General features: G+C 37.3%; 1 protein-coding gene across 5 annotated transcripts in view; it reads left to right on the top strand.

The window, feature by feature from the left end:
* The window catches only part of RTTN (rotatin), a 188,611-nt gene that overhangs the window by 44,140 nt on the left and 122,586 nt on the right, over nt 1-21,885 (top strand). For 4 of the 5 annotated variants that reach the window (XM_047828310.1, XM_047828308.1, XM_047828307.1 and 1 more), the window contains exons 11-14: nt 9,926-10,096; nt 15,217-15,429; nt 16,635-16,747; nt 18,932-19,058. In XM_047828310.1, coding sequence (XP_047684266.1) covers nt 9,926-10,096; nt 15,217-15,429; nt 16,635-16,747; nt 18,932-19,058 — 624 coding nt within the window. Of the gene's footprint in view, nt 1-4,137; nt 4,248-9,925; nt 10,097-15,216; nt 15,430-16,634; nt 16,748-18,931; nt 19,059-21,885 lie in introns of those variants that run through there. The other variant, XM_047828312.1, reaches the window with a different exon arrangement.

Raw genomic sequence — 21,885 nt, 5'->3', positions numbered from 1 at the left:
AGGCACAGAGTTGGGGAGTCACTGTATTGTACACCTGAAAACTAAATGTAACATTGTATGTTAACTATACTTCAATTAAAAAAGTAAATGAATTTTAAACTAGTTTTTTTTTTTAATTTTTTTTTTTTTTAACGTTTATTTATTTTTGAGACAGAGAGAGACAGAGCATGAACGGGGGAGGGTCAGAGAGAGAGGGAGACATAGAATCTGAAACAGGCTCCAGGCTCTGAGCGGTCAGCACAGAGCTCGACGCGGGGCTCGAACTCACGTACTGCGAGATCATGACCTGAGCCGAAGTCGGCCGCTTAACCGACTGAGCCACCCAGGCGCCCCTAAAAAAGTAAATGAATTTTAAATTGTAGATATTTTTGCATTCTCCTCTTCAGCTATACCACGGCATTCACTCTCCAGCAGTTTATTAGAAAGTGTTTTCTCCTATACACTCAGCAACAGGGTTTATGGTCAGACCTCAGATTTTTGCCATTCTGCTAATTGATACATGAAATGTCAGTGTAGGATTAGTTTGTTCTTCTCTATTAGTAAAGTGGAGCATCTTTTTGTAACTTTGAGGGTCATTTTCATTTCTTTTTCTGTGAACATTCCTAGCATTTATCCACTTTTCTCTCAGGTCATTGGTCTTTTGTTCTTTTAACTGACTTCCATGAGCTCTTTATATATTAAGAACATTGGCTTTCCAAGACAGGTTGCAATATTTTTCCTTCTGGTTTTTTTTTTTTTTTTTTGACTTTGCAAATGATGCTTTTGACGGCGCAAAAGCTTTATTCATTTGTTTATTTAAAAAAATTTGTTTTCAGTGTTTTATTTATTTTTGAGACAGAGACAGAACATGAGCAAGGGAGGGGCAGAGAGAGAGGGAGACAGAATCTGAAGCAGGCTTCAGGCTCTGAGATGTCAGCATAGAGCCTGACGTAGGACTCAAACTCACGAACCACGGGATCATGACTTGAGCTGAGGTCAGATGCCCAACCGCTGAGCCACCCAGGCACCCCTCATTTGTTTATTTTTATATAGCTGTCTTTATCAGGTTATTTTTGAAAAATTGGTTCTGGATTTTGAATCATGGTTAGATTTTCTCCACACCTTGGGGAAAATGTGCTATATCTATTTCTTGAAGTCTACATTTTTGTCTTTCAAAAGTATTTTTCTCATATAGATTTTGCACATTTCTTAGTATTTATTCATATATATGTGTGTGAATGTATATTTACATGGGTGTTTAACATCTTTATTGAAGTATAATTGACATATAGTAAACTGCACATGTTTTTTTAAAGTTAAAAAAAGTTTTTTTTAAATGTTTATTTCTCTTTGATAGAGGGAGACAGAGCACAAGTGGGGAGGGGCAGAGAGAGAGGGAGACACAGAATCCGAAGCAGACTCCAGGCTCTGAACTGTCAGCACAGAGCCCGACATGGGGCTTTAACCCACAAACTGTGAGATCATGACCTGAGCCAAACTTGGATGCTTAACTGATTGAGTCACCCAGGCGCCCCTGAAAGAAGTGTTTTGATTAGGCATGACTGATCAACATGTGTACAGGAACCTCAAAACCGTTATATTACAGCATTATTTTCATAAATCTGTAAACTACCAGAGAAATCTCCATGTAATTGGAAACCATACCCTTTTGTACATTTCAGTATATCACAAATCATTTTTCATTTTATATATTCAGTTTTAAAATTATCATCTGATTTCTTTGAAGGACTGATATTCTATCTTTTCTATTAGAGCAAAATTTATTCATCACAAAAATATACATTGTTTCCTATAGTTGCCAATTTTTTTCTCTTTATGTTATTTTGACTAAGATCTTTGTTTTATTAAACTTTGTTATAGGCTACCTGATCCTTGTAAATCGGGATTAGAACATAAAAAACAAACAAAATACCGTTTTTACTTAATACCAATACCCATGTGTGGAAATCTTAGACCTTGAAGCACACACACACACACATAATACACACACATCTCTTGAAAAGAAAAACACACATTTTACAAAGGTTTAATAACATTGTTTCAGGTACTTCAATTTACCCATAAAATAGGGATGATAGTTCTTAATTTTTCTTTAGTTCTTAGGGTTATCATACTATTTGGTAGTACTTTTAGAAGATTTTCACATATTGAAGGTTTTCAACAAGTGATTTTTTTTTTCTTTGAAGTGTGAAGAATGTTTTATCAGTTGCTTCTTAAATTAACTTAAAATTTCTTGGCCAGAACATTTATCTGTAAAAGTTAGTCATTCACTTTTAACTTTTGGCTGCTGATGTTTTATGATTCAATGAATTATTTTTACTTTAAAGGTTAAATCTGTTGTAGAAGTGCCAATTGGTATGATAGAAATGTTAAATAAAACAGTACTGCTTAAAATTATATCTAATTTACTTTACTGGTTTAAGAGAATAAATGCCTCCTAGGAAAAGGATCTTATTCCTTTGGGTATATGTTAATAGAAGCAAACAATAGAGTTTCGTAATGTCCCTACTTTTACCAAGTTTAAAATGGAAGGTAGGAACAGTATTTTTGTTGAGTCATTAAAGGAACAAGATAATATATGTGTTGCTACCAATTCAGAAAGTAAATATCTGAGGATATCTAATCAAATCTTTAGACCTTTCCAAATAGTGCTGATAGCAGTCTGGTACTCCATACCTCAGTTATGTAGGCATAACTGTAGGCATAGTCAAAGGAACCTGCCCACCCCCCACATTGAATGTTTTTATTTCCCTTGAAGTAAATAAAAGACAAAAATATTTTTACTGAACTTGTTATATTTTGTTAAGATAAAAAATGTTTTTTTTTTTAATGTTTATTTTTAAGAGAGAGAGAGAGAGAGAGAGAGAGAGAGAGAGAGAGACACAGAGCATGAACAGGGGAGGGGTAGAGAGAGAGGGAGTCACAGAATCAGAAGCAGGCTCTGAGCTCTGAGCTGTCTGCATTGAGCCCAAGGTGGGGCCTAAACTCACAGGCGGTGAGTTCATGATGTGAGCCAAAGTCAGATGCATAACCGACTAAGTTACCCAAGCCCACCTAAAAAATTTATTGTTAAGTACTTATAAAGGTTAGGTTGACCTAAAGAATGTGATTCCTTCTTTGCTTCCCTTTGAATTCAAGTCTGTTTTATCTTCATTCACATGGTAAATTCCATTCAAGGAGTGAGAATCTTTACCTCATGCCTTATAACCCCAGACTCCTGGGGCTATCTTCTGTTCATGTTTTGCCTTTCTCCTCTCTGTGGCTCCTGTCATTGCAATGTCATGAAAAACAGTCTTTTCTCCTTATTTATGACTCATTGCGTCCACATTCTCATATGACCTGCTGGTAACAGTTGTTCAGGCTTGTTGAAGACTTGCTGGTTGGAGTTTAAGTGGGGCCGAAAGCATCGTGAACACAGCTAGAGAGAAGGGCTTTGTGCCCAGTAAGGGCTCACTAAGGGTGAGTGAACCAGACTGTGAATTTATAATTGGGTGAGTGGAATCTCTAATTAGCATATGCCTTCCTGCTGCTGCCACTAGTCCAGACCGTGATTTTAGTTCACCAGACATTTCTTGATTGCCTATTAGATGCTAGGCACTGGGGGTGGAAGATGAATAAGAGGCTGTTCTTTTCACTCTTATGGGAGATAGATACTTCTGTTGTGACACTCGTAAAACAGAGGTAAGCCTAGAGGGATAATACCTCGCCAAAGATAGTTTAAGGATAGCGCTTACTCCGTCGTGGTTATTGTTTAAGCACTCTGTGTTTATGAAGCCACTTAATCTTCAGGACCCTCTAAAGTGGATAATACATGTTATAGATGAGAAAATGGAAGCTGATTCTTTTTCAAGGTCACTTTAGGATTCTGTGTTTTCAATCATGTTTTATTGCCAAGGATACCACGACACCAGTCCCGACTTAGAATCTCAGGGAGAGCCTTTTTGTAGATCATGACTGAACTGAGTCTGAAATTATAAGATTTGGGTCAGCAAATAAAGGTAGGGCTTTTATCTGGCAGAGAGGAGGGGAAGGAGAGGGAGAAAGGCATAGTGCCCACTGGTGGTGAGGGGGAGGACTGGTGAGGGCAAGCAAGCAAGACAGCATAAAACTCAAGGTGGAAGATACGGGAGAGACGCTGGTCGGCACAGAGTCTGCTCTTAGAGGGCTTTCTACTTGATGCTGAGTGTTTTGGCCTCCCTTCCGAAGGCAGGATGAGCTTGCTCTTCTGCGGGAGAATGCTTGCTGAGGTTCGCGCATGCCACGGTGGGTGGGCGAGGTGGTGGGGCCTGTGGTGGGCTGTGGTGACGGGTGCGGTGGTGGGCGTGTGGTGGGCCACCGTGGAAGGCAAGTGTGGAGGAAGAGGCTGGAAGCATTGTGGGGGACAGCCCCACCCGGGTGCTCGCTTCAGATGCTTCACAGTATCTACCACTTATTTTGCAGTGTGTGGATACCTAGTGCAGAAATTGTGTTTACAATATAAGTTCTGTCTTACTGAGACTATTTGGAATGTTTTGCTAATCTGATTTAATTCTGTACCTTCTTTTCGTAATAACAATGAATATCCTCTGAAAACTGGCCTCCCTCCCCCTCCATCAACTACTTCATAGCCTTTTGAACATTTTTAGCCCAACAAATTAAAACTGTGGACTAGTTTCTGTTGTTTTTTAATCCTTTCTTTTCTTAAAACGTTACCACCCTGCCTTTTATTTTGCTTAGAAGAAATGCTGGGAGTAGTGAAAATTGCAAGCCTGATTCTTTTTTTTTTCTTTTTTCCTTTTTAAATTTAAATCCAAGTTAGTTAACATATAGTGTAATAATGATTTCAGGAATAGAATTTAGTGATTCATCACTACATATGACACCCAGTGCTCATCCCAACAAGTGTCCTCCTTGATGCCCATCACCCATTTAGCCCATCCCCCCACCCACCTCCCTCCATCAACTCTTCAGTTTTTTCTCTGTATTTAAGAATCTTTTATGGTTTGTCTCCCTCTCTGATTTTAATCATATCTTTGCCTTTCTTCCTCTATGTTCATCTCTTTTGTTTCTTCCTTTTTTTTTTTAAATGTTTATTTCTGAGAGCGAGAGAGACAGACAAAGTATGAGCAGGGGAGGGACAGAGAGAGAGGGCAACACAGAATCCGAAAGTCTTCGTGCTCCAACGTGGGGCTCGAACTCATGAACTTCAAGATCATGACCTGAGCCTAAGTTGGACTTAACCCACTGAGCCACCCGGGCACCCCCATCTGTTTTGTTTCTTAAATTCCACATATGAGTGAGATCATATAATATTTGTCTTTCTCTGACTGACTTATTGCGTTTAGTATAAACACTTTAATGCCATCCACTTTGTTGCAAATGGCAAGGTTTCATTCTTTTGTTGTTGTATTTAAATTTTTTTTAACGTTTATTTATTTTTGAGAGATAGAGATGGAGCATGAGTCAGGGAGGGGCACAGACAGAGGGAGACGCAGAATCCAAAGCAGGCTCTAGACTCTGAGCTGACAGCACAGAGCCTGACGTGAGGCTCTAAACCACAAACTGTGAGATAATACCTGAGCCCAAGTTGGATGCTTAATTGACTGAGCCTCCCAGGTGCCCCAAGATTTCATTCATTTTGATCACCAGTATTATTCCATTGTGTGTGTGTATATATATATATATCCCACACTTTCTTTATCCATTCATCAGTCTATAGGCATTTGGACTCTTTCCATACTTTGGCTATTGTTGATAGTGCTGCTATAAACTTTGGGGTGCATGTGCCCCTTCGAATAAGCATTCCTGTGTCCTTTGGATAAATGCCTAGTAGTACAATTGCTGGGTTGTAGGGTAGTTCTATTTTTAATTTTTTTGAGGAATCTCCATACTGTTTTCCAGAGTGGCTGCACCAGTTTGCATTCCCACCAACAGAGCACAAGGGTTCCTCTTTGCATCCTCGCTAACATCTGTTGTTGCCTGAATTGTTAATTTTAGCCATTCTGACAGGTGTGAGGTGGTATCTCATGGTGGTTTTGATTTGTATTTCCCTGATGATGAGTGATGTTGGGCATCTTTTTATGTGTCTGTTACCCATCTGGATGTCTTCTTTGGAGAAGTGTCTATTCATGCCTTTTGCCCATTTCTTCACTGGATTATTTGTTTTTTGGATGTTGAGTTTGGTAAGTTCTTTATAGATTTGGATACCAATCCTTTATCCGATATGTCATTTGCAAATATCTTCTCCCATTCTGTCGGTTGCCTTTCAGTTTTGCTGATTATCTCCGTTGCTGTGCAGAAGCTTTTAATTTTGATGAGATCCCAATATTTCATTTTTGCTTTTATTTCCGTTGCCTCTGGAGACATGTCAAGTAAGAAGTTGCTGTGGCAGAGGTCAAAGAGGTTGTTGCCTGATTTCTCCTCGAGGATTTTGATGGCTTCCTGTCTTACGTTTAGGTCTTTCATCCATTTTGAGTTTATTTTTGTGTACGGTGTAAGAAAGTGTCCAGGTTCATACTTCTGCATGTTGCTGTCCAGTTTTCCTAGCATCATTTGCTGAAGAGACCATCTTTTTTTCCATTGGATATTCTTTCATGCTTTGTCAAAGATCAGTTGGCCATACATTTGTGGGTCCATTTCTGGGTTCTCTGTTCTGTTTCATTGATCTGTGGGTCTGTTTTGGTGCCAGTACCATACTGTCTTGATGATTATAGCTTTGTAATACAGCTTGAAGTCTGGAATTGTGATGGCTGTGGCTTTAGTTTTCTTTTTCAGGATTGCTTTGGCTATTCGGGGTCTTTTCTGGTTCCATACAAATTTTAGAGTTGTTTGTTCTAGCTCTGTGAAGAATGCTGGTGTTATTTTGATAGGGATTGCACAAGCCTGATTATTGTAGTACTTTCTTTTTATACTATTTTGAGAAGCACTCAATTCATCTTTGGACTTATTAAGGTTATTTGAAACAGTTTCACAAGAAAATAGACTTTTTAGAAAAAGCTCTATAATACTGAGATCTTCAATTAATGTTCATGAAATTAAATTATAAATTGTCAAAGTTAATGTTGAATAACATTTATTGTTTGTAGGTATATAAAAGTAGTATTTTAATGGAGAAGTGCTAGGTGGGAGAATTGTCTGTCAATATTAATACTGTTACTGTGTTTCTAGTTTGTTTTCTTTGGGCTAGTAGTTATTAATATAATGGCCTCTGGTTTAAATTTTATTAATTTTTAGTTTTATTTTCTTGGGATTAGAGAAGATAGCCTTAAATATATACTGAATTTTTCATTGTGGGTGAATAAATAGTTTTTGCCAGTGTTTCTTGGAAACATGAGGAGTTGTAGTCTTTGAAATGATCAAAGTTTATATCTACTTATTTATAAATTAAGTTAAAAATGACTGGGCTAAAACCTGTTAAACCATCTTTGTTTCAGTAACAGATTTTGCTCGATATTGTTTGTTTTTCAGACCACAAAGACTCAATTCATATTGGGTCTTTACTCTTAATTATGCATTTCATCAAGAGAAAATAACCCCCTTTATCCAATTTTTTTTGCCCCTAATTATTCATTATTCATACTTCATAGATTTTGCTCATATTTTACTACACATTTAATTTTTAACCTTTTATGTGCAAAGATAAAGATATCCTTTTATTTTTATTTTTTATTTAAAAATTTTTTTTAAGATGTCTTTTTTTAAATATGTGTCAATTATTAATTTTGTTTTTTTCCTTCAACATGAAATCTTATTTGATTTATAGGAAAATTTAAACACTTTTTTTGAGTGAGTGAGAGAGAGAGAGAGAGAGGATGAGCAGAGGAGGGAGAGAAGGGGAGAGAAAGAATGTTAAGCAGGCTCCATGCTCGTTGTGGAGCCTGACACGAGGTTTGATCCTACTACCCTGGGATCACGACCTGAGCTGAAATCAAGAACTGGACCCTTACCCGACTGAGCCACCCAGGTGCCCCCATTTTAATCCTTTTTGAGTGTATAATTCAGTGGCATTACATACGTTTACATTGTTGTACAATCATTACCATTTTCTATCGCCAAAAGTTTTCTGTTATCTCAAACGGAAACTCTGTACCCACTAAACAATAACTCATTTTCCCCCTTTCCCCGGGCCCCAGGTAACTTCTATCCTGCATTTTTCTTTATGAATTTGACTGTTGTAGACACCTCGCATAAGTGTAATGTATCATTCAATATTAGTCTTTCTGTATCTGGCTTATTTTACGTAGCATGATGTTTTTCAAGGCTCATTCATGTGTCATGTGCCAGAATTTCATTCCTTTTTAAGGCTGAATGACATTTCACTGTACATGCAGACAGCATACCACATTTTGTTTATCTGTTCGTATGTTGATTGACACTTTTCCAACTTTTGGCTGTTGTGAACAATGTTGCTGTGAACATTAATGTATAAGTATGTGTTTGAGTCCCTGCTTTCGATTCTTGTAGGTCTGTTACCCAGAAATGAAACTGCAAGATCATATAGTGATTCTGTGTTTAATTTTTGAGGAACTGCCATATTGTTTCCATAGTAATGGCACAATTTTACATCCTTTCCAGCAAGTCACAGAGGTTCCAGTTTCTCTGCATCACCAACACTTAATATTTGTCTTTTTGTTTTGTTTCAAGTTTTTATTTAAATTTTAGACAGTTAACATATAGTGTAATACTGGTTTCAGGAGTAGAATTTAATGATTCATCACTTACATGTAACACCCAGTCCTCACCCAACAAGTGCCTACCCATTTAGCCCATCCCCCCCTTCAGCAACCCTCAGTTTGTTCTCTATTGTGAAGAGTCTCTTATGGTTTGCCTCCCTCTCTCTCTCTCTTTTTTTTTCCTTCCCCTGTGTACATTTGTTTTGTTTCTTAAATTCCACATGTGAGTGAAATCACATGGTGTTTGCTTTTCTCTGGCTGACTTACTTACCTTTGCGTAACACACTCCAGCTCCACTCATGTTAATAGCCCTCGTAATGGGGGTGAAGCAGGATCTCACTGTAGCTTTGATCTTTTATATAATTTTTTTTAGGCCTCATAAAAATTTTTAGTTTGCTTCCAGTATATTCATCCTTGAATGAAGAAATTTCTGGCATCCATTTTTATCCTTAGTTTACAGAGTATTTCCTGTTTTTGTTTTCATATATCCTCAGTGGAAAGGTGAGAGTGAGGTCTCCAGTGCTCTTTTGTTCTGTCTTAGTGATGCTGTCCTTTCACCAGCTAGTTTATGGGGGAATGTCAGCACATAGAAGATGTATTTTGGTCTCTATCATTATTGATTTGCAAGTTAGCTTTCTCTTTGTAGTTTATGTATGTCTTTCAATTTAAAGGATATAACTTCTAGTTAAGTAGTAACTTACCTAGAAGTTTCTGATGGCAGAACATTTGCCTTGAAACAGCCTTTTTTACGTGAAGAGAGAACTCATAGGATTTGCTGTTTAATTGTTTTGTAATTATGTGACTTTCCCTGTCACATTTCTTTAGTAATTTTAGGATCAGTTTGAGGGCAGGGATGTCTCTTGTAGTAATGCATTTCCCCCCCACTATACCTGCCATTGTGTTAAGTATACAGTAGGCCTAATAAATACTTTGTGAGAGATTTACATGCTGATTTTGAACTTGTAACAATTAAGTATTAGAAACTAGGAGGAATTTATGCTTCATTAAACTTTTTTATTTATTTTTATTCATTATTACAATTCATATTAAATATGTAAATATTGTTAGTTTAGAAAACTTTAGGTGTGCCTATTATGCACTGGTAGTATTTTAAGTTATTTCAGCAGGTATTGATTATTCTTATAGGGAGGAAGAAGTTTTTGTTTGGGTTTGTTTTGTTATTTGTCATACTATTGTAAATTATTCTCCATGAAATTTTCCATACTGGCTCCTGAAATTGGTTGTTCTCCCATCTCGTGTTTAAATGTGTGCAGAAAGAGAAGCTGCTCATGGTGCTGGCGTCCCTGGGAGATGCCATGTGCTACCATAAAAGTGGTGCCAGTTCAGACCAGCCGGAGGAGGTGCTGGTGCATCACCGGATGGCCTTTGTGAGCACTTCTCTGTTCGCGGTCCGAGTCCTGCAGGCGCTTCTCCCTGTTGAAAAGGTGAGGGTGGTAATGTTCCTTGTGGTTTATTGAATGTTACAAGTAAGTGTTCAGTTGTAAATTTACTGTGATCATTTCATGATTTCTAATGATATTAGAAAGGTAGTAATTGAGAAAGACTAACATGTTTGAACAGTTTTGACAAGTCATTTGATAGAAAAAAAAATTACTTCTAAAAAAAAATTCCTTTTTAGGTAACTTCTTAAAATTGTGGTGTAACATGTTTAGAAAAGTACACCGTTCAGTGCATTTTTACAATGCACTGTATTAAAGTGTTTAAAAAGTGACCACCACCCCAGAACATGAAATACAATGTTACCAGCATTTCAGAAGTCCCTTCCCATCAGTTACCTCTCATTCCTTTCTCCAAGCGGAACTTTCTTTCTGACTTCTGTCACTATCAATCAGTTTGTCTGTTTTTCAACATTACGTGAATGGAATTATGAGGTATGTACTTGCTCAAGACTTTTTTTTTTTTTTGAGATTCATCACTTTTGTTGCTTGTAGCAGTTGTTTGTTATATAACTGTATGTTAAAGATGATTTTAGTAGGTGTACATATTTCTTTTAAATCATTTCATGACCGGTTTTTTAAAGTTTATTTGTTTTGAGAGAGAGAGAAAGAGAGTAGGGGAGGGGCAGAGAGAGAGGGAGACAAAGAATCTGAAGCAGGTTCCAGGCTCTGAGCTGTCAGCACAGAACCCAATGCCGGGCTCAAACTCACAAACCCTTAGATCATAACCTGAGCCAAAGTCAGACGCGCTTAACCAACTGAGCCACCCAGGCGCCCCATGACTGTATTTTTAAATAGAGGTTATATCTCTGAATTTGAATGTTAGTTGTAAAACATCTCAAATTATTCATGCACACATATTTTATACTGTATTTACTGCAAAAAGAAAGGTGTGCCATGTTTTAGTGAAGGTATAGGAGAAAATACTGCAACTAAAGAATTATTTCCTGTGCCTTTTGATGTCCTTTGTTATAGACATTTGCCCTTTTGTTTTCTAGAATTCTGCATAGTATATAAACTCCCATATTTTTCATAATACTTACATATGCAATATATTACCAAGTCATCTGGAAAAATAAGAACAAAACATTAAATTTTAAATTTAGTATTTTGCTTTAGGAAAAAGAGCATCACTCTATTAATTTTAATTTTTACCTTTTATTCATTAGTCATTATGTTTCTAAAGAAATTTTCTGTTTTGAAGAAATTTGCCAATGTCTAAGCATTATGAATTGAAGAATTCCAGTCATATAAGACTATAATTGCATTTAAGATATGGATGTCTCACTTTATGTAATAATATATAGCTGAAAAGTTAGTAGTGCTACATTAACTTGTTACTAAGTATTACAAATGATCAATTTATCTATAGTATTGATGTAAAACATCAATTATACCGTATAATTTTATTTATTGCTTTTTGACTATAGATTTTTTTTCCATCTCTGTACTTATTTGGATAGGAATCAATTAAAGTAGAAATCAAAAATGTTTTATTTTGAGTTACTTCAGTTTTAGAATAATATAAAGCCTCTGTGTGTGTGTTAGTTTTTGAAGTTAGTTCTTTTTTTATTTATTAGTTTTTGTTTTTGAAGGCAAGTCACTATCTGTCAATTTGGTACCTTTCTTAAATACATAAATTGGCATTTCATTAGAATAGTAAATCAGGCCATGGAGGAGACTGTGATTAAGGTATTCATTTATAGATGGTTATAATTGCTTTCATTAATAAAATAAGAACTTTAAAATGAGATGCAGACAAAAATCCTATTCCATTGCTGTTAAATTTCTTTCGGTTCATGATTATGCTGCCCTCTGCCTGTTGCTGGCTCACCAATAATTGAAATGGAGGTTGGATTCTGAAACTTGCAACCTGGAAAGTGGTTTTTAAATATTTGAGTTACCACTTGCCAAATATGTAAATTGGAAGTTGGAAAATGATAATGTGAATCTTTGTAGAGATTTCTTGGATTTGAAATTTGGACAAGATGACCTTGAAGGACTTTTTGAAATGGATAATAATTGGTTTGAAAAGATTTTGAAAAATACCTATCAACAGGTTAAAACGATGAATTGGTAATCTTATGAAAAATGATCTGGTTGGATAAATCAATTTGGTAAAAATTAAGAGCTAAAAATACTGGCCCTGTGCTCGAAGCAGCATCCAGAGCATCGTAGGAAACTCTGGCTCTTTCTAAGCCAGCAGCCTGGGGATGCAGAAGAATTTATACCATAAGCCTTTGATTTTTTCACTGAGATATATATATCCCTAATAATTTGCTAAAGCTCATAGATTCAGAGCAGCACTTCTTAAAGTGTAATGTGCAAACAGATCACCTAGAGATCTCGTTAATGACATCTTGCATATTCTGATCCATTAGTTCTGCGGTTCTCACAAGCCCTTGGATGAGGCTGTGCCTGCTCTGAGTGGGAAGGTTCAGAGAAAGCAATGTTATATCCCTCCTATCCCCCCACCCCACCCGACTCCAGCCTTCGAGATCGTATTGTTGATTCTTTTTATCTAATAGTGGTGATGGATTTGCCCTGAAGTGGCTTCACTTTTAGTTCTGACTGACAGGTGAATAATGCTGATAAATGTAGGATGGCGGTCTTCAGTCTGTTGACTGTGATCAGTCCGCTGGACTCTGCCAGGATTCAACCTGAGATTGGAGCATGGTGCTTTGAGTTGCTGAGATGAAGTTTCATGTGTAGGTATGGAGAGTGAAGATGTCAGAATTTCTTAGTGATGGGGTGAAAAGAAAGAAAGGAAATTAGTATTTATTACATGAGTGAGATCTGCTAAACACCTGCTTGGTGCTGAATTCTCACATCAGCTGTTCTTACTTTTCTGACTAGAGTCAGAGAAAGCTCTTTTTAAACTAGAACACAGCACCTTTGGAGTTAGATCCGTGAGGCTTTAATATCTTAGCGCAGTGCCCAACTCCCAGTCTCCTTTGCTAATTCTTCTTTCTCTCGAACCTTTGAAAGGAATAGAAACCCAGGACTGACCCATTTGTGGTCTTTAAACAGCATCTGTTTGCCGACACCTCCTCGACTCATAGTTCCAGACTACATGTGTCACCTGAAGCGCAAACTCGTAGATTCAACATCCTTTTTGACATCTTCACTTGGGTGATGATCGATGTTTCCAACATCACGTGTCTCAACCCTAATTCTTCACTTCTCTGGTCTTTCTACGGTCTTGCCTCTCTGGGTGGATAGCACCTTCGTTCTTCTGGTTGATTGTTGATCAGGCAGAACACTTAGAGTCATCCTTGATTCCTGTCTTTCACGTACACCTGAATCCAGTCCCTCCACAAAATTTCTCATTTCTTCCTTGACATCTGTCTGGAGTCTGAACCCTTCTTGCTGTTCACACCATTGTTACCTGAGTTCGAGGCACCTTTCTTGCCTAGGTTGTTGCAGCAGCTTCCTCATCTGTCTCTCACTTCCACCCTTGCCCTTTTCCGTCTGTTCCTGTAGGCTGCTCTTGATACTTGCTTGAAATTTCCCAGTGCTTCCCCAGGGGCAAGTCTTAAGATGACCCAGAGCCCTGCCTGATGTGTTCACCAGTGCCCTCAACCCCATCCCTCAGTGGTAACTGCACTGGCCTCCTTGTCTCTGGGCCTTTGTACTTGGAGTTCACTCTTCTATGGGTGCTTTTCTGCCAGAGATTCAAATGCCACCCTATCAGAGAGGCCTTCCCTGCTGCTCTAGAGTGTAGCACTTCCCCCCCCCCACCCAGGTTGCTGTTCCTCTCCATCTTTCCCATCTCTTGTTGTTGTTTTCTGCCTTAGCACTTGCTGGCCACACCTGCTATCTTATGAAATATATCGATTTACTCTGCCTTCTCCACTGGAATGTTCCCTTCGTGAGGGTGGAGGTTCTGTTTGTTTCCTGCTGTGCCTCCAGGGTCTGGAATGACTCCTGGCATATAGGGGCCCAGCAAGTATTTGCTGAGTGAGCAAACCATAGGTGAGCAGATAATCTAGTTTGCCTCTCTTTTTCCCCCCTAAGAGAGTTCTTCACAGAATCATGAAATTTCTCTTGATTTTCTAATAGCTGCTGTCTTAATAGTTAGGGCTTTATTTCATGATTACATAGAACTAAAAATTTGATTCCTATAGTTTCTGATATTTATTTGGCAACTTTATTTGATTTTAGAAGCATCATTTAGCTGATTTAGCCCTTAATGTTAGATTTTCAGGCAGTTAATAATTATTCTTAAAATAGGATATGCAGGAAATAAATGGTGACCAAGCCTGCCCTTCAATAAAGACAGCATTTCAGCCAAAGTAATAGGCCATGCCAAAAGATTTTCTCCAAACATTGAATTTTGAATCCTTTTTGTTTCCTTCATTCATAGAATCCTATCACCAAACTAGAATCATTAAAAAACAGAACCCAAAGAAACAGTTCTTTCAATTTTAAATCAATTGTTTTAAGGTTACAAAATGTATAATATTTCATTTGGGCATGTTAATTTTATACTAATTAAGGGTCACTCCTCTCTGAGTGTTTTAGAACTATGTAATTATTGTTGAATTTCTCCTTTCCCCTCTGAAATATGAACTAAACAAAAAATCAATTTCTGTTCAAATCAATCTATAGTTGTGTTTGATTTAGTGTTATTCAATTCAATATGTAGTTAATAAGCCCTGGGTTATGTGTTCAGCTTCAGTGGAGAAGTGCTCTTGTTTTCAGGACTTTATTGCATTATTCTGCAGATTTATGTGCACAGCATGAAATACTTAGATCAGAAAGCCTCCTGCCTTCAGTTTAGTAGCAGAGATATAAACAAGGTTCACGGCCTGGGGGGTGGGGAGAGTGACTCTGGTTGTTGGTTTGGGGAAGAAGGAACTATCCTGTGTGCCAGGCTTTTGGAAAGAGTTGAAATTTGGACTTGAGTTGTTTTGAGCAGAGAAAAATTACATTGAACGAGACATAGAAGTGAATGGTGTGTTAAGGAATAGAATTTTCTTTGGAGAAGCATAGACTTTGTGATAGACAATGATATAAATAAAAAGTTGAGCTAGCTATATTAAAATCATAGTCTACCATATTTTTCTAAAACAATTTTTAACTTTTTTTTTTTTTTATTCGTTAAGGCAAGCCACTTTTTACCAGAGCCTTTGTCAGCAGCATTATTTTTAGTTTCTTTGGACATGCCTATTTCTTTGGAATATCCAAATATTCACGAAGCTGTTGTGGCATATTTGGAACAGCTGAATTCTGAAAACTACAGTATTTATAAACGAACTGCGGAGGCTGTTTATTCAATCGAATGTACCTGTAACTTCCTGTCTGATGTTGGGAAGGAGGTAAAAAGTTCTGTTAATGTCTTTTAAATATTCTTTTGATAAAATATTTAGAAAACATAACCTATACTTTCAAACTGATGGACATATAACAATTGAATATTGGAGGTGAGATACTTTATTATTGAGTGTTCATTTTTCAGATCAAGGTAAGTATATGATTTGTGTAAAGGTAAAATAAAGACTTTAGAATAATGATTGGTGTGTATTGATGAGACCCATTGGTTTTTGAAAAGGCAGTAATTATTACCAATGTCTTAATATTGAATAGAGAGTTCCTTTTTGAAGTGACTTACTGTGTGTGAACAGTGACAATTGACATAAACAACTATAAGGGCCATTTTAGTGCTTTCTGTAGACATATTTTTCCTTTAATATTTCATAGACTTATTACATACACAAAGAGCCTGATTTTTTATTAAATACAATAATGAGGTAGATCGTAAGGTAGAATGACTTTAGGTGCAGTGTTATAGCAAAGATTATGTATTGTTATTTATCCCTTTTAGAGATACTTTTAGGATATTTAGTATGTTGTCAGTAAAGGGGTTTATGAGTCTTAAAATAGACACTGACTATAATAGTTGTTTACTGTTTGGAAGTACCAAAATGGGTCCTGAAGATCTAAAAAATTAGGAAATAAATTTTTATTCTTTTTGTTTCCTACAGTGGAAGCTAGCTCAACCTCTTAGTTCTAATTTTCCTTTATTTACCTGTTATTTTTTCCTTTTGTTTTGCCATATCTCACTGCTGCTGGCTTCTTGTTTCTTCCGTGATAGAAGTTCAGCTTGTCAAATTATTTCCGTGATATTCTGCATGGTCAGTTAATCGTGATGTGCTGGTTGTCCTTTATGTTTGTGGAAGTGGTCAGCATGTAGAAGGGGGAGTGGATCATAAAATACACAAGTCCTGCTTTGAGTCTACAGTTAGTAGGGAGATAGGGCTACAAACTGTCAAAGAACGTGGCCACTCGATTGTAACTTTAAGCCTACTTGGAAGTGAAAAATAGTCTCTTGTGGCATTGAGCTAGGAATTTCCCCCCTAAGCTGACATTTTTAGTTTGCTTGTTAGGAAAGTGGACTTAAGCAAATGTGAACAGTCTCAGGGTCTTTGAATGATCTAATTTCTTGAAGTTGCTTAGTTAGCTGTTGAGAATTCTACTGTACATGAACTTGACATTTACTGTTCCCTTCTGCTATTTTTTTTAGGGAGAGAAGAATCTCTTAGAATTAGTGGAGCTGGCAGACCAAGCCTTGCGAAGCTTTTCCTATCATCAGCATTTCCCCCTAATAAAGGAAATCATCTGCATGTGTTCAAAGATGTAATACTCACTTTCTTGATATGATCATGTTATTATAGGATATATTGTGTGTGTGTGCACTTAGGAACAATGAAAACAGAACTGGCCTTAATTTTTACTGTTTTTTAATTAAAATTGTTTTTATGTATGTTTGACCTCTGAACTGTATATGTATAGCTGCATTAGGGCAGTTAACTATTTTATAGGGTAAACTTTAAAAATACCATGCCTATAATCAAAATGAATTATCCCTGGATTTTTATACATTTGTTTTGGTGTCCATCCAAACCAAGTATTCAAGCATATTTGTTTATTTGTCTCTAAAGTTTTGATTAATAACTTAAAATGAGGGTTTTTAAATGTAAGTTTCATTGCTTCCTACTGTTTTCCTATATGGATTTTTAGAATGCGTCATGCACTGTTTAATTTATTTTGAAGACATTGGAGCAGATTCCTATTTAGAATTTAGGGTCTTCATTGCTTTTGGAAGGAGTAAGTTCCATGATGATAGATATTGATTAAGTATGGGATTTATTTATTTATTTATTACCTCACATAGTCACTATGTTTGTGTGTGTGTGTGTGTGTGTGTGTGTGTGGTAAGAACATTTAAGATCTGTTTTCTTAACAAGTATCAAGGATACAATACAGTATTCTTAACTCTAGTCCTCATAGAGTACATTAGATCTCCAGAATGTATTCATTCTGAATAACTGAAACTTTGTACCTTTTGAACAACATCTCCCTGTTTCTCCTATTCCTCAGTCCCTGGTCACCACCATTCTACTCTCCGCTTCTATGAGTTTACTTCTTTAGATTACACACGTAAATGAGATTATGCCATGTATTTGCCTTTTCTGTACCTGGCTTAAGTTACTTAGCCTAATGGACTCCTGCTTCATCTGTGTTGTCACAAATGATAGGATTTCCTTTTTTTTTTTTAAGGTTGAATATGTTCCATTGTATATATACACCACATTTTCTTTACTTGTGTATCCATTAATGGACACTTGAGTTGTTTCCATATATGGTTACCCTTGAATGATACAGGTTTGAACTGCGAGGGTAATGCAGATTTTTTTCTTTTTTCTTTTTTTTTTTTTAATGTTTTATTTATTCTTGAGAGAGAGAGAGAGAGAGAGAGCGAGAGCATGAGTGAGGAAGGGGCAGAGAGAGAGGGAGACACAGAATCCGAAGCAGACTCCAGGCTCCGAGCTGTGAGCACAGAGCCCGACGTGGGGCTTGGACTCAACAAGCTGTGAGATCATGACCTGAGCCAAAGTCGGATGCTTAACTGACTGAGCCACCCAGGCGCCCCAGATTTTTTTCAATAAATATGTCTATACTACTGTAAATGTCTTTTCCCTTATGATTGTTCAAACTTTTTTTCCTCTAGCTTACTTTATTATAAGAGTACAATGTATAATGCATATAACATACAAAATATGTATTATTGGCTGTTAAAATTATTGAGAAGGTTTCTGATCAACAGTAAGCTATTAGTAGTTAAGTTTTTGGGGAGTCAGAAGTTATACATGGATTTTTAACTGCATAGAGGTTGGTGCCCCTAACCCTTGTGTTGTTCAGAGGTCGACTGTATTGGCTGTTATGAGTAATACTAGGATGAACAATGGAGAACAGATATTTCTTAGCGATACTGATTTCATTTCCTTTGGATTCATAATGAGAAGTGGGATTGATGGCTCATATAGTAGTTCTATTTTTAATTTTGAGGAAACAGTGTACTGTTTTCCATAATGGCTGTATCAGTTTACATTCCAAATATGGGTTTTAAAGACTTGTATGGGTACTTTAAAAAAATATATTTTTTGATATTTATTTTTGAGAGAGAGAAAGACAGAACATGAGCAGAGGAGGAGCAGAGAGAGGGAGACACAATCTGAAGTAGACTCTGAGGTGTCAGCATAGGGCCTGATGTGGGGCTTGAACTCACAAACCGTGAGATCACAACCTGAGCTGAAGTCGGACGCTTAACCAATTGAGCCACCCAGGCACCCCTTGGGTACTTTTTAAGAGAATATTTTCTGCCTTGAAACAAGTGCTTGGATAGATATTAATATTGGGTTAGTTAAATAAGATCCCACTTGGAGGAACTGGAGTAGGAAGAAACCCTTTCCAATATTCTTTTCAATCTCTAGTAACTCGCTTACCTTAGATGTCTTGGATGTTTTACCTTTTTACCAGCTGGAAATCTGCACAGGCCAGTCCATTACTTCAAGGAGAAAGTCAGAAGGTGTTTCTTCGAATGTTATCTCACCCATTACTGCAAGTGAAAGTTGAAACTTACAACTGCTGTTTGGAAATTATTAAGGTGGGTTTTTTGGGTTTTGTTTTGTTTTGTTTTGGTGGGGAGAGCAAATAGTGGGTTTTCTTCCTTCCTTCCTTCCTTCCTTCCTTCCTTCCTTCCTTTCTTTTTCTTTTTTAAATAGCATTTTATTTTTCTTTTAAAGTAGGCTCCATGCCCAATGTGAGGCTTGAACTTATAACCCTGATATCAAGAGTCGCATGTTCTATCTGCTGAGCCAGCTGGGCGCCATTGGGTTCTCTTACTAAAAATCTAAAATTAAGGAGGTGCCTGGATGGCTCAGTTGGTTAAACATCCGGCTTCAGCTCAGATCATGGTCTCGCAATTTGTGAGTTTGAGCCCAGCGCCGGGCTCTGTGCTGACAGCTCAGAGCCTGGAGGCAGCTTCAGATTCTGTTTCTCCCTCTGTCTCTGCTCCTCCTCTGTTTGCACTCTGTGTCTCTCTGAAAAATAAATAAACATTAAAAAAAAGCCAAAACTCTAAAATTAGGGACCCCTGGGTGGCTCAGCCGCTTAATCCTCCAACTCTTGATTTTGGCTGCAGTCATGATCTTACAGTTTTTGAGTTTGAACCCCACACCATGCTCCACACTGACAGTGTGGAGCCTTCTTGGGATTCTCAATCTTTCTCCCTCTCTCTCTGCCCCTCCCCCACTCTCTTTTTCTCTCTCTTCTCTGTCAAAAATGAATTAAAAAACTAAACAACTCTGTAGAAAAAGCATTTGATAAAATACAGCATCCTTTCTTGATAAAAACCCTCAAGAAAGTAGGGATAGAAAGATTGTACCTCAAGATCATAAAGGCCATTTATGAAAGACCTACCACTAATATCATCCTCAATGGGGAAAAAACGAGAGCTTTCCCCTTAAGGTCGGGAACATGACAAAGATGTTCCCTCTCACCACTGTTATTCAAGTGGTGGTGAATAGGGCTGGAAGCCCTAGCCTCAGCAATCAGATAACAAAGAAATAAAAGGCATCCATACTGGCAAGGAGAAAGTCAACCTTTAGCTCTGCAGACGACCTGATACTCTGTGTGGAAAACCCAAAGACTTCACTAAAAAACTGCTAGAACTGATACATGAATTCAGCAAAGTCGCAGGATATAAAATCAATGCATAGAAATTGGTTGCATTTCTATACACCAATAATGAAGCAGCACAAAGAGAAATCAAGGAATTGATCCCATTTACAATTGTACCAAAACCCATAAAATACCTAGGAATAAACCAAGCCAAAGAGGTGAAAAATCTATATATTGAAACTCTAGGAAGCTTATGAAAGAAATTGAAGAAGACACACCCCAAAAAAATGGAAAAATATTCCATGCTCCTGGATTGGAAGAACAAATATTGTTAAAAGTCGATACTACCCAAAGCAATCTACATATTCGGTGTAATCCCTATTAAAATAACACCAGCATTCTTCACAGAGCTAGAACAAACAGTCCTAAAATTTGTCTGGAACCAGAAGAGACCCCAAATAGCCAAAGCATTCCTGAAAAAGAAAACCAAAGCTGTAGGCATCACAATTCCAGACTTCAAAGATGTAATCATCAAGACAGTATGATAATGGCAGAAAAACAGATCAATGGAACAGAATAGAGAACCCAGAAATGGACCCACAAATGTATGACCAACTAATCTTTGACAAAGCAGGAAAGAATATCCAATGGAAAAAAGATGGTCTCCTCAGCAAATGGTGTCGGGAAAACTGGACAGCGACATGCAGAATGAACTTGAACCACTTTCTGATACCATACACAAAAATAAAGTCAAAATGGATGAAAGACTTAAATGTAAGGAAACCAACAAAATCCTGGAGGAGAAAACAAGCTACTTTGACCCCTTTGACCTTGGCTGCAGCAACTTCTTAACATGTCTCTGGAGGCAAGGGAAATAAAAGTAAAAATGAAATATTGGGACCTTGTCAAGTTTAAAAGCACAGCGAAGGAAACAATCAGCAAAACTAGAAGGCAACCAAGGGAATGGAATTTGCAAATGATATATCAGATAAAGGGTTAGTATCCAAAATCTATAAAGAACTTATTAAACTCAACACCCAAAAAACAATCCAGTGAAGAAATGGGCAAAAGCATATATAGACACTTTTCCAAAGAAGAAATCCAGATGGCTAATAGACATATGAAAAGATGCTCAACATCACTCATCATCAGGGAAATATGAATCAAAACCACCATTAGATACCATCCTACAGTCGTCAGAATGGCTGAAATTAACCACTCAGGCAACAACAGATATTGGTGAGGATGCAGAGAAAAAGGATCTCTTTTGCACTGCTGGTGGGAATGCAAACTGGTGCAGCCTCTCTGGAAAACAGTAGAGGTTCTTCAAAATATTGAAAATAGAACTACCCTACGACCCAGCAATTGCACTACTAGGTAGTTACACAAGGGATACAGGTGTGCTGTTTGAAAGGGCACATGCACCCCAATGTTTATAGCAGCACTGTTGACAATAGCCAAAGTATGGAAAGAGCCCAAATGTCCATCAATGGATGAATGGATAAAGAAGATGTGGTATATATGTACAATGGAGTATTGTCAATCAAAAAGAATGAAATCTTGCCATTTGCAACTATGTGGATGGAACTAGAGGGTATTATGCTAAGCAAAATTAGAGAAAGATAAGTATCATATGACTTCACTCATATGAGGAATTTTAGATACTAAACAGATGTACATAAGGAAAGGGAAGCAAAAATAATATGAAAACAGAGTGGGACAAAACATAAGAGATTCTTAAATATAGAAAAGAAACAGGGTTGCTGGAGAGGTTGTGGGAGGAAGGATGGGCTAAATGGATAAGGGGCATT

Source organism: Prionailurus viverrinus, chromosome D3, assembly GCF_022837055.1.
Source record: "Prionailurus viverrinus isolate Anna chromosome D3, UM_Priviv_1.0, whole genome shotgun sequence".
Lineage (NCBI taxonomy): Eukaryota > Metazoa > Chordata > Mammalia > Carnivora > Felidae > Prionailurus > Prionailurus viverrinus.
This window is presented reverse-complemented; position numbering and strand designations above follow the sequence as displayed.